This window comes from Cyclospora cayetanensis, unplaced genomic scaffold (genome assembly GCF_002999335.1).
Source record: "Cyclospora cayetanensis isolate NF1_C8 unplaced genomic scaffold, CcayRef3 CcayRef3_contig_9, whole genome shotgun sequence".
Lineage (NCBI taxonomy): Eukaryota > Apicomplexa > Conoidasida > Eucoccidiorida > Eimeriidae > Cyclospora > Cyclospora cayetanensis.
The window spans coordinates 24906-38673 of NW_020312763.1; the positions used below are offsets into that span (position 1 = coordinate 24906).

Genomic DNA, 13768 nt, shown 5'->3' on the forward strand with positions numbered 1-13768 from the left:
GCAACAAACGCTTGTTAAATGTAGATTGTGTGAAATCTTTCATAGCTGATCAGGCCACGGACACATACGAATAAGCTTGGTGGCACCTGCTCTGGTGTGAAAACTCAGGTCAAGGGAGATGTGCTTGTAGATTCTGGCGAAAAGTACTCACATGATCTAAACTCGCCTGTTCTAGCATTCATACAACCACGGGACACATCAACACCGTTTGCATTCACAGTTGAAGACTCTGATTCCGCGACGCATTTTGTGCCAAAGCTTAGACAAGGCTGCCACACCTATTTGACTGATACTTCACTAACGGCCTCCTATTTATTGCTCGCATACGGTAAGTCACACTGCATATTTAGTGCCTTATTCCTCCAAGACATCATTTAGATGCGAAATAGGATCTGTTGGACGCCTATGAGCTTGGGACATATGCTGGTTACTCCTCTAGGGGATTATGATGCACTGCTGCGTATGGGGTATTTCAACACAAATGCAGATGGACCGTCGGCTGTTCGTAATATGGGCCCAAATTGTCAGGATGCAAAGTCTACTTTGCCAAATCTCCTGCACACTTGTCAAATTGCATGCACGATGCTTTGGGACGAAAAGAAGGAAGATTACGTAACTTGCCTGGACCCGATGGAATGCTTTACTGCGGACTTCTCGACACCCTCAACCCTGGTTTCTGTTTTGAACAACGACGTGGAATTCCTGTTGGCCCAGAATCTATCAACAAATTGCTCTTACGGTAATACTCCACTAAGGTCCTCTTAAGCGGACTCAAAAACGGTCCATTGAGGGCGGAGGGCATACGCGTTGTAGCCTTATTAACAAAAGTAGTCTATCCCACAAGGAAGACAAAATTACGCTTTTTTTGTGCGTCTGGAACTTCACTCCTCAGCTACAAGGCCATCTTCCTCCCGAGTGGACCAGTACAGTAAGCTTGATTGTGGCGTATGCTCAGTTGGACTCAAAGTCCTTCAGAACTTTCTACACTTGTGTAGTCGTCTGTGTGGCTGGATTGTTGGTATTTATGCAAGTACTGTTGCTCAATTCTACAGAATTTGAGAATGTTATCACGTGGAGCGATACCGTAAGCGGCAGTATATGGAGTACTGAGGAGGCGTGCGGCAAGCACAACATCCAGGTTGTGCAACTCCTCTTCAGCGATGAATCCATTTTTAACGGGAAGTCGACGGAAACAGAGGCATGCAAAACGCAAGACGTCACAGACTTAATGGTTTCTTTCTGTGGAGAGCAAGTAACTTCAACGTCAGGGGCATGCAAGGTATCGATGCTTGCTTTTACCAACGCGAGTTCCTCAACCTTGTGCCCAGCAGCTCCCAATCCATCGATGTTAATGCGCTTCAATTGCGATGCAAGTAAGGTCGATTCCACTTAATATGCGCTCTACTGATAAGTATAACACATCGGGATATCTAAGCCATGAATTGAGAATTGAGGTTGTGTCCCTACCCGCAGCATATGAAGAGTCATCCTGTCTCGCTTTACATCCAGCTCAAGGTAGCTTCGCGACCACAGGTAATTGCAACGTTATTCGATCACCCTGATTCCCCAAAGTGCATCGCTTTGTGAAGTGCTTGTTCGCCTAACTGCACAGCGAATCACATGCTGCGGCTAGCTCAGCGCTTGCTTAAGCACATGAAATTTAGTCTTATAGCTCGAGTCGCATGACTCCTGCAAGTTGGTATGAATTTGCGTAGGCTCATGCAGCTGTCCTAGTGGCCGAGAGCAATGCAGTCTTGAGGTAGCAATTGTGGATACTAATTGGCGAAAGGGGCTGCCAGCTGGTCGAACGATACTGCTTTCCAACCCCATTACGTGAGCAGAAACTTTCAGAAAGAACACGTACCACGACTTCGCGTTTTCTTTCCTGTAGACCTACAAGTTAATTGCCTCAACACAGTCTGCGGGAAGAACAGATGGTTGTAAGGCGACGAAATGACTTGTGATGCTCAACGTCACCTGTATTTCTCATGTTAGTATATTCACTGTTCTGAGGCCAGGTACAAAACAAGCGAGCAAAAATTTTCACTGGATTTTGACTTGGTGGTCGACTGCAGCTCCACCGATACATATATTCTCTGCCAAGGCAAGCTAAGTGAAGGTCGCTCCTCTCCGCCAGCTTGGCATATCAGAAGCATGATATGTTTCGTGCTGAGAGAGGCAGGAGCGGGCTCGTCCTTGAGACGCGTGTGTGCCCACCGCACCCGTTAGATTTGAGCAAACCTTACGACACATATGCGCAATATCAACGATTGCCACCAGAATGCGTGCTGGCTGTGCAGCGGAAGTGCCAAACACCGACGACAACGGCCCTCAATGTACGGAACTCGCAAACCCAGATCCAGAAACACTGGAAGGCGTTGTCTGCAAGAGCATTTGCCTTCAGTTATGGGAAAGCTTTAAAGATGAGTCATTGGCATCTTCGTCTCCGTATGAAGCATTCATGACACTCAAGAACAACTGGCATGCTGAAAACTTATGGGCTCTTCCGATGAATATTAATAACATCGCCGTGGACTGCACATACGGTAGGCCCACATCATTAGCGAAAACAACCTACAACAAAAGGCTTTTCACCACGGTGGCACCATACCTGACCTTGAAGCTACGTTGTGTGCGCAGAGAAGCGGCCATATTTTTCTCCCGTTCCACAGTACCGTAAGTGGTCGCAGTGCTGTAACACGTGTATGATTGTTGAAAGCAGAAATCTTTGCACACCTCGAACGTTCACACTTCATCGGCTTCCTTGGGCTTTAATTTCTATATAACGTAGACAGTCTGAGAGACTCCACCAAAGGCATGCCTAGTAGAGTCTTAATGCTCATTTGCAGCACCTATTTGCTTTGTGTTTCGACCCTCAGAACGACAAACTACGTTCGCCAAAGAGGGTACAAAATTTTCCTTGTACAACCCATGCCCTGATACGTACACCACGGAGATCGTGGCCGCCGTTTATGGCTGCGAATCGGTAAGGCCCTGCCACTAATAAGGATATTGTGGTTCCTTTAACCTATGAGCATTTTTTGCTGGCAGTGTCGCAAGTGTACTAGTGTGTGCACAGTCTTAATGTTTTTGAATATTATTCACAGTCACCCAGGGTCGCTTCTTTGTTCCGGGTAGCATCTCCTGTTAGCTCTGGGTGAGATGTAAATTGAAAATAACATTATCCGCCGCTGCACTGGCCTGCATGCATAAAATGGACCCAAAGAGCATGCAAAAGCATAGCGGCTTCAGCTCTCTCTAGACACTCTGACCTGCTGGAGGGCATCAATCAGACCGCAATTCCCTTGCAGGCTACTGTACCCCATTATTATTTTTCAGGTGCTCCTCAGCCAGGGGAAAAAAGCTGCCTGCGAAGTAAAGGATGTCACAGCGGTGCTGAATTCAGTATGCTCCTCCTTGAATACTGAAGATGCGAGTTGCACTATTGCTGAGGACCTGCTACCGTCGAAGACGGAGTTGTGTCCTTCCTGCGATACCTTTACTATGATGGCGTATTACAACTGCCGGATAAGTAAGTTTAAAGGCTAGCAGACCCGTTATGCCTCCTGTGATACGCCTATTTTAAAGTTCCTGGTATTACGCTTAGCAGCCTATAATATTAAACGTAGTCATGGGCCCTTGGTATTGGTTCTGATAAACACTCTTATGCAGAACGTTTTGCGTGCTTTCAGGCGAAAATACATTGGCAGGGTATGATATTTTTACGCATTCGTCTTCTGGCAGCTTAACTTACTCTGGCGACATCCCTTCCTGTGGATGTGTCGATGGGTCAACGCCAGCCACCGAAGAGGAGGTCGTTGTGAGTTGGCATGCATCTGGCTCTAAGAAAATAAGCGTGCACTTTTAGGCTTAAGCACGCTCACGACTACCAGGAGCTATTTGACTGCCTTTCGCTCTTTTAGGCTAAATCATCCTGGAAGGCGTACCTTACTCCGCCAGCAACAGTACGCCTGGGTGGAGCTCGTAGCCTTTTTGTCGACAAAAATGGCAAGCTGGAATTCTCGATTTGGGCCCCCTCTTCGGATACAGACTGTTTGGACGACGATGTACAAGTTTTCTGCAAGCGTAAGACTGCTGCATGAATTCTAAGGGGAGTATCCAATGCGTGCTACCAGGACAGTCGGTAACAGTGCGGAGCAGATCCCAGTTGTAGCTAACCATTGAGCTCCCTGTTCTCTATGCCCTGAACAGGACCTTCCCAGACAGCTTCAGATGAAGGCATGATGAATCCTAGTGAGGTCAAGGGGCTTAAAAGCCTACACTGTTGGGTTCTTGGCTAAAATGAGTTATGGGTTAATCAGGTCTGGGTGTACACCCTTCAGGCAGGATGATTGACGGGGCATTTACTTGTATACTAATGCTTGGTACTGTTCTGACGGGTAACTCCCGGAAATACACATGCGAGAAAAAGCTCCTCTTGGCTATACTATCATCCACATGAAAATGAGTATTTTACGCGGCCGACTGTGTTAGATTGTGCCCGCCTGCGCCATCAGCACCGCTCTGTGAAGAAGCTTACTCGACAAAAGTTTCCAGCGGCACTTTTCAGCATGAGCTATGCCGGGAGTATTGTGCTCATTTGCTAAAGGTGCGTACGCTGCTGTACAAAGCTTTTGCTCAAGAGATGAATAGACATAACGTGAGAGTCGTGGCTTTGGGTTTGTCAGTCGTGAAGCCTCCTCAAATGGCGAACACAGTTAGTGACAAAACGTCGACATCAGCGCGTGCGATGCTATTCAAACCCACAGAGGGCAATGTGTTTGCTGCTTGCTGCATTGGCAGAATACATGCGCATCGGCAGAAAACAAGTGGGCTTGTGTTTTTGAGAATTCAACCAACTGCTACATCCCCAACTCCACGCGCACAACTTGTGCTATACGAGCGGTGTCTGCTGAGTATAATCCCAGCTTTAATAGCTGTGGATGCGAGAACGACCCCACTATGGAACCATGTACTGAAAGTGAAGTTAAAATGCTGTCCGTCGACTGGACTAGCGATTTTATGGAGCACTACCAAGGAAAAGAAGGCTTGTTGCTGCTGAGGAACATGAGGGTTATGGATGGCACAGGGTCAATCTATACGGATTTCGGGGTTTCCCAAAATCTAGCCTGTACTCGTGCCTCAAAGTACAAAGGCATATTTTGTCGAGGTAACGAAATCGGCAGGCAATGCACCAATTGCACCTCTCCACCCGTTGGTCCAAAGGTGACTAGGCGAGTTAATAGTGCTCCGCGAAAACACATCAATGCTCTTAATACTGGCAGTTTTGCATTTTGGTCGTTCCTTGCAGTGAACAGTGAGGCTGACTCCGTGGATCGAGCAGGTGTGCCGCACATGCTCTGCTTTCTTCAAAACACCCGCTCAACCTTCTAAGAGCTTCTGGGTTTTTGCTACTCATTATGTTCACCCATTGCAAGCCGCAGTACTCTTGCCAGAACGAAAACTTTGCATGAACTTCCTGCTGGGTGCGGTGTGCTATATTTTGCAGAACTAGAGCCTAATTGTGATGGCGCGGTTTCCACCGATTTAAGTAATGTATCCGATTATCAGTGCGCGTATTCATGCTACAAAATATATAATCAGTGTCGAGAGCAGAATGACACAAGCATCGCATCGTGCTACTCGACGGCACAGAAGGACGACCCGACCTTACGGCAATGCAGTGTTCCGTTGGGTAAGTACGAACACGGCCAGTCTGCTGTAAGTGCCTATGCTGCTGCCTTGATTTGAAGAAATCATGGACACGCCCCTTTGTTGTTTCCAAACAGGCTGCCGTTGGCCGTTAATGTATCGAGAATCGCAAAGCCAGCATGTGTACTAGTCTACCTCAGGAGTGCTTTTGTGTGCAGTGCAGGAAGACCTTATCGAGGGTGGTAGGAAGAATGCTAGCGTCTCACCACTTGCTGCCAATATTCGTGCAAGCACTTCTTGTTACAGGAAAGGCACTGAGCAAATCGATTGGACAATCGCTATCTACGTCCTCAGTCCCGCTGAGGATGCGCTTCGGCATCAAAGTCTGTTTTAGGGTGTAGTGCGTGATGGGTTTATCGCAGAATCGAATATGCTCACCGGAGTGGTTGCGATAACGACGGAGTGGATAAAAGTGGCTTTCCCGTCTTTGGTTTTTCCTAACCCAGTGGTATTGACAGGTTAGAGCTTCGAGATCACCACTATTAGGCTTCCGGGAGCTCAAAAGCACCTTCCGCTATGTCTCTTTATCGGATGACGAGGACCGATGCCGTGCCTCTGCCTAGAGTGCAGGGCGTCCTTAAACAAGCGCTACTGCCTTTTCTTTCCGTTGATTTAGGTCTTATGGAGCCCCTCGATACCTTTGGGCAAGTGCAAATCACCGACGTGTCAGCCACTGGATTTAGTATTCGCTTAGCATTGGACTATTGCAGGATTGGTAAGTATTCAGGCTGAGCCCCAGTTGCAGTGTGCGCACAGGAGGACCACTAATTGCAGTTACTGGCCATGAGGGTAGCACATCGTGTGCTAGTTTAAACCCTGTGGCGATACAGTGTTCGTCGCTCTGTGCACGTTCAGGCTATGCAGCTGCATATGCGAAGGCGAGCTGGCTTGCCGTATCAGAGGAGCGCTACGCGGTCTCGGGTTCCGGGACGCCATTTCGTGTGGGAACAATGGATATCACTATTGACAAAGATATGGATATTCTGCCTTTGATTCAAGTGCATTCCTCTAAGGTAGGCTGGATACAAGGAGTACAGGCCACTATGGCTGAAAGAGCGGCTTAAAAGCTTCCTAACAACAGCGATAGGTCCTATCGGGAATGCAGCTGCCGGACTTTCACATGGTTGCTTCTTACTTGTCTAATGATTCTTCGCAGCCTCTATTACTGACGCAAATCCAAAACATTGCGAGCGACCTGCCGCCTACTGATATTCCATTCGTTACGATATCCCGCCTCGATGCCACTTTAGCAACCATCAGCGTTCATACCACATCTACAGCGGCGCAACAGAAGAAATTCACAGTCGGCTATCTTTACATGGACCAAATTGAAAGTACCGAGTGCTCCACCGGCTGCAAAACAAATAATCTGGCGTTAGAGGTGGGAGTTGCATGTACGAGGTTTCCCTATTCATCGCCTGCAAACTTGCCAATCCCCCGCTCCGTAAAAATTGAATGGCCTTTCTTTGAGGTGAGAAAGCACGCTATGTGTAGTCGCTGTACGCCTTTGTCTTGCGGTGTGCTCACAGACGAAATCAGCTACACTTAACAAAAAAAAAAAATCCCCCGTATCGTATTCTGCAGAGAACTTTTCTCAAGCACCGTTGATGTTCGGTTCGATAGTGCCAACGAAAACAGATGGGAAAAAACGAATGCTTGCGCAAACTGGCTCTCAAGATGGCTCGACTAAGGCCCAGTGGACTCCCAAGGCTTTCGTTGTAACAAATGATATCTGCTCAGAGTTTGTGTTTCAAGAGGTACCATCTGGTTCTTCTACGCTAAGAATGGTTGCTCTTCACGTTCAATCGCGTGAGACACAGATTCGAATAGCCTTCTCCACCGGGAAAGTCAGGCGACAACCACGAGAAACCTATTGATAATGGCATTTCTATTGCATATAATCGTTTCTAAAAGCTTTCCCTATTCGACTGCATGTTCTTTTGTGCTCTGTGCTTGCCTCCAAATGGTACTCAGCATCACTTGCAGACAATGGAGAAGCCATACCTGGTACTGCAACATGCCTTGTAGATCGTTTAGACCTTTGCCCCTATACAATATTGCCTGCTATTCGACGTCTTCTATAAGAGCGCGGTTACCTGGCAGGGAAATAGCCCGGTAGCAGAATGTGAACAACGTGAGATAGTGTGCCTGCTGAGCTGCTCAGATATCACTCCGAATTGCACCGAAGCCAAGCCCAAGAACGTAAGTTACGACCCTAGCGTTAAGGATTGCATGCGTGCTAGGCCTGTTGTATCATCTGTTAAGTGCTTCAATTGTGCTGAAAGCTCGAGCTGTTTTTGTACCTCCATCAAGCCTTCGCAACTTTCCAGTGCGCAGCATCACTGAGCTATGTGTATATGACACCACTTGGCTTTCCTTGTGGGTAATGATGCATGGCATAATGCTCTTCAGACTGCGGCCCATGATGTAGACTGCGTCAAGGAATGCAGCTCCTTATCTGCCTTGTGCCCACCACCCAATTCGTGGGATTGTTTTGTAGCTGCGGCTTCTGAAAAGCTCAAGGCCGACTGCTACATCGAATCATGTAGGCGACCCTTCCAGTGCTGGAAGAATTAGAGACCTCACGGGCGAAAAAGTACCCAAGGATCTTGTTGTAAGGATTAGCTAGGGAAATTAAAAATTCTACAGAGCACTTCTGTGCGTGTGCGCTTATGTTTGACATGGGCATATGACAGACATTGATACTGGGCAGACCGTCACAACTTCGACTACTGTCCCTCCAATTGGAGGTAAGAGTTCTTGTCCGTTGCACTGTGAGCCTCCAACCCAGCAAGCCTTATAAAGTCGGCCAGGTCGGCGACTTTTGGTACTGTTGAGTGGCTTTTGTGTCAAATGCTATTTACGCAGATACCGTTCAGTGCAGAGTGGTCAACATGGAAGACGATGAATACTTCGCGGACGCAGGCTGGGATGTCAACGCCATGAGCTGTTTGTGCCCCCAAGGGTTCAGCCCCTGCACGCAGCAACAGGTTGAGCAAGATCGATCTTACTGGATTGAGGATGTGACACCATGGAGTCAGCCAAAACGCTGCTTCCCTGTTCCCGCACATAACGGCGCTTCAGCCTCCATAACAGTTCAAAAAGCTCAATGTTTGGAATGCAAAGCTCTACCCTTAAGGCATAGAAATCAGGCAAGGTTTACGTGTGGCCTGTGCATTTGTGGGTGCAGGCGACATATGCCGACTCTCGTATACAGTACAGCCAGTCGCCTGGGGATTTTTGCAGGTGGCAAACGACTTATGTATGAACTCGTCGAATCTTCAATGGGGGCAGCGTCAGCTGCCACTCTATTCCTTGAACGATGTGTATCTTGATAGAGGGTATAGAAGTGGCTACAACCAGTGTACGACAGATGTACTTTATGTCTTTTGTCCAGGTAAGGCATCCTATGGAGCCGTGGACTTGGAGACATTCCTTTAGCTTTGACGTACTGTCTGACGGGCAATATCTGCACCTTCCTAGCTTGGCGGGCTTTCCCGTTACCTGTGCGATCATTGCTAGCTTGCGGCAACGGTGTCTGAGCCCGCAGCTGCTTCTCTAACCACCACAACAAGCACAGCGGCTCCAGTGTGGGACTGGCCAGAAAACGCAGACTGTTTGCCGGGTTACTGGGCAGACTGGTCTGAGTGCTCCGCTACCTGCCTACCGTCTGAGTAAGGCCTGAAACTCGCCGTACCCGCTAATTCGGACATGCAGCTTGTTAAAGGCAACCCTCCGACGTAAAGACTGATTAGCAAGGAATAACGATAGAGCAAGCAAGCTCCATGCATGCCGTCTTCTTTCTCGTTTATTGCCGCTTTGCATCTTGTCAGTTCAAGGGAGTCAACTCCTGTGCGGAGGCGACGAAGGCCCCAACTGCTGCCCGCCAGAGGCAATGGCACCCCTTGTACACTGGAAGAAACAGTTTCTTGCGCGTCGGACACCCTGCTGCCTTGCGATTCGCTGTGCCTTCACTCGGAGTGGACGGAGTGGTCCAGCTGCTCAGAGAAACTGCTTGAGTTTGGAGTAGCACCAGTGAAGACATCTTTGAGGGAAAAATTGGTTTCCGCAGAAGCAGGTGAAGCTTGCGCTGCGCAACATCTGAAGGAATATGACGCCTCGCGCTGTACTGGTAAGTAGGGAAGGAGGTCAAACCACCAGCTGTGTGTTAGCCCCGCGGGACAAATAGCACATTTAAAAAGTCACGAACTGGATTTCAGTACACACGCATACCTTTCATGCTGTAGCCGTAGTACGGCTTGATTCACCGTAGGCATGACCATGAGAGGAGAGTGGCAGCGCAAAGCACTAGCACTATGCGTGTGGCAATACTTCAGATGGGAATGGCCAGCCTACAAGCTCCCTTCCACAGCCTAGCGCGCTAGAGCTTGGGAGCAGTGAGATTGTCGATGAGGGAGGCGAAAGTTGGTCCGAATGGTCTTCGTGCGATGCACCGTAAGGCTTGCTCGAGCATTAAGTACTCCCTGAAAAACTAGATAAGCCAATTGGTTGGGATTTTGAATCGCTGGACTCGTGTAACTAGTACTGTCTAGTTCCATTCATGGCAATGTGCCTACATTGAAACTGTGAGATGGGCTGTTCAGGTGCCTTATGAACGGCAGGAAGCCCAGAAGGCACAGGCTGAGCATTAAACCGGGCGCTAATGAAGAGGGCGGGAGAGTTTACTACAGTAAGCTTGGGCTTTGCTTGCCGTAATGACACACTGCTCTTAATGAACATGCTTACTGGCTTAGATCCATGCGTATAAGAGGTGGTGCGTGCGTGCGCATTTTTTAAACACGATGATGCGCAGACACCGAAAGCGAAGACTGCCCAGACTCTCTGCAGCCTTGTAGAAATGACCGAGCCCCAAGTAGGTGGAATGCTTCCAAAGAGATTCGCGTGCATCGCCGCCTTGCATGTATTACGTGAGCGGATGCGTTTTCCGCGGCACAACCACAAATTTCATCTCATACGGGATTGTGTCAAAGTTGTTTTTTACAGGCTGCGATGATATTTTCCCCCAGCACGATATTCCAGGAACACGCGAATATTGCCAAGAAAAATGCCGGGAGATCCTGAAGTCGTGCTCAGATGAATCCAGCCTCAAAGAGCAAACACCACTCCAGTGCTTTCATCAAAACATTGTCCAGCGTCTAACACTCACTGGACAATGCCATTATAACCCAGACCTCGATAAAGGTACGCAGAATGGTCAGAAAGTTGAGCAGTTATTCTAACCTTTAGTTTTATGGTGGCATTTGATTTTGTGATCGTTCTATTCTGTCTGCTTGCAATTTCAGAGATGTTGGCCCCAGTGTGCTTCCCAAGTTTAACTCGGATGAACGATGATGACTCATCGGAATTCCGGTTCTTAGACCCCAACAGCCCGTCCGCACAATGCTTGTGCCTTGAGAAGGACGCTGTCCCATGCACCGCCGCAGAAGTGTTTGAATCGCGAGAATATGCTTTTCCCTCTTCGGATATTTCTTCATGCCCTTTACAAGATTCTGCCGGAGCGATGTTTGGCCCGTGGGGGTCTGGCTCTGCCGATTCAAAGTTGTATTTTGCCGCAGCAGACTCAAGCAAAATATTCTGTCCCCTGAGCAACAGTAAAAACCAAGAGCAGAAGTCAGATAATGCAACGTACTCCAAATTTGCAACTCCTGCCGAGATGAACGACTACTGTGCAAATGGGTTGGACGCGCAGTACCAGTACTCAAGCAGCACTCCATGTATGTTCGCCGACTCACCACGCATGATACTGCTCCAAAACACAGCTTGGATGTTTAATGTAGTACTATCGACACCGCCAGGCTACCTTACGTGCATCGTGTTGCGATTTGAGGGCTGTGCTTGCAGACGACATTGATCTTGACTGCGATGCCGTGGTGCCCCGAGATGCAACTGCGAGCCTTGAAGATTGTCAATCAAAGTGCCGTCAGATTCAGGAGGATTGCGAAATTTCCACAGTAAACTTTTTGTCATGCGTCGCTACAAAGCGCCGAATCACCAAATTTGACGTGGGGTGTGCAACTAAAGGAAAGCGTCTCGCCGGCAGAGGATTTGTGTTTTGCAAAGCTAAGCAAAAAGACTGCATATATTCGGAATGGGGAGCGTGGTCAGAATGCAGTGCCACCTGCCGCAGTGGCCCAGGAGGAATGGCCGGAAGCGTCAGACTCCGCACTCGGCAAATTGTGGCACCCAGCACTGGTGGAGGAGAGCAATGCAGGTTTCTCACCCACAAAAGTACGCGTTACGGATATGTTTTTGAGTCTTATATCGTTCCTGTGCGATATACCACTTACTGTGGCCCACTATGTACCGCCAAACTTTGTTTTGACTGTTTGACATGCATCGCAGCGAGTTCCTCAACCACTGATACAGGGACCGTGGAATTGGAGATTTGTACCTTCCAAAAACTATGCGGTGCGCGTTGCAGCATTACATTCTGTTTGCGTATTTATTCCACCGTAAACTAGTACTCGGTGCAAGAGAACGCTCAGTCTTTTGTTTGAGCGTTCGCACTACGCTAGGGCGGCCTAGAGTGAAGCACATAAGTAGGTGATGCATGACAACTTGTATCAACCGTAAGAGAATAAATTTGAGTGTGTTCAGATGATTCTGACGATTGGAGCACCTCGAGTATAACACCCAAGCCCGAGCCCTCCCTGGAAGACTGGAGCGCCGATATTTTGAGTACATCCACAACTACTACCGAGCCACGTGATCCGGGGGAAATGATCTGCGACATCGTCGACATGGCTACTGACAGCAGAAAGATGGGATACGATAAAGCGGTTAGTATTCTTCCTTTGCTCAGACCTCATCTGTGGTCCTGTGCCGGCATTGCCGCTTATTTCCTACTCTGATCGATCAACAAGCATTATTGTACCCTTTACGGTCGGTAAGAAGCTTCAGATAATGCGAGTGATGCTATAATCTTTCTTTCTTGCGTATTCGTTTTTGGCAGTACCGGACTTGCAAATGTCCATCGTACACTAGACCGTGCCTGGCTGATGAGGCAGAAGCATCTCGCTCTTTGTGGAACCAAACAATGATGGTTTTGTGCAAAGACAATAAGACAGGTAATCCAGTTGCACCTAGAACCTTGATGTATCTTTGGCCACTACCGTAAGGAAACCTTGTTTCGAAGTTGCTAAAATGATGTAGAAATAATTACTGGTCTTATGCAGGGAGCAGTGCCACATTAAGGCCCAACGATATGCGTTGAAATTGCATTTCTGTTCAGCTAGGATACCACTAGCAAGCTTTATAGCATTCGATTGCGAAACGCGCACATTTTTTGATGCTCATGCGGATTTAAATGAGTCGACAGCGGAGACAGCGTGCTTGACAGAACAATATTCTTCTGTCTTTTGCGTGGGTAAGTTTGCCGGAGAGCAGCGCTAAATCTAATTTCCCCAGTCGACTCATGGGTTCCGTAGGCTTCAATTCTTTTCTCTGTACTTAATGAGGAGCACAATTGATGGTATGATTTGTCTGCTCAGTGGCAGAAGACCTTGAATCCGAACGGCGTCAAGCTGCCATCACAAAGATTTTGATATTGCTCGTGGGAATAATGTTAGGCGTCGCAGTAGTGCTTTGGTTCATTCAATACAGCGTTGACGTTCAGAAAGTGCTTGGTTTAAGGGGCAGATACGTTGAGCTCGTCAATATGACAAAGGAATAACACCTCACGCAGTGGGGGAGCCAGCCCGTCTGAGTGGGCAGAGCCACTCTGACGCACGTGCTGTTGGCTAGCCCACTAACTAGAAAGGAAAGTTCCTGCTGGTTCCCTCAGGAACTACATCTGGAGAAATGTCGCACAGTGTTTTCCCCCAGGTGTACATTTGTTGGGCATGGTAGCCCATAATGTTTTTTACGTGTTAGGTGGAAAACACAGGATTTTGGTCATCCGTTCTAGCTAGTTGTCCCATGTCACACCAAATTAGTGTCTGGCATACTACTTCAGATGCAAAATCCTTACACATTACATACTTGAAGAGCTAATATTGACCTTGTAGGCTTGTATTATCCCCCGTGCTAGACCATA

The 13768-nt window shown here is 48.1% G+C and overlaps 1 protein-coding gene across 1 annotated transcript; it reads left to right on the forward strand.

Annotated features, from left to right (window-relative positions):
• Window positions 1-510: 510 nt before the first annotated feature.
• Window positions 511-13405, forward strand: LOC34617988. The gene is given in 32 exon segments (XM_026336006.1): window positions 511-739; window positions 1053-1373; window positions 2880-2986; window positions 3340-3532; window positions 3693-3820; window positions 3924-4086; window positions 4213-4254; window positions 4518-4609; window positions 4804-5191; window positions 5516-5721; window positions 6047-6170; window positions 6329-6427; window positions 6568-6725; window positions 6869-7093; window positions 7242-7521; window positions 7877-7914; window positions 8125-8257; window positions 8409-8462; window positions 8581-8748; window positions 8903-9109; window positions 9263-9359; window positions 9603-9875; window positions 10072-10167; window positions 10317-10402; window positions 10717-10914; window positions 11016-11447; window positions 11575-11961; window positions 12076-12141; window positions 12331-12512; window positions 12686-12800; window positions 12965-13099; window positions 13224-13405. Coding segments are annotated over 32 exon segments (5604 nt in total).
• The last annotated feature ends 363 nt before the right edge of the window (window positions 13406-13768 follow it).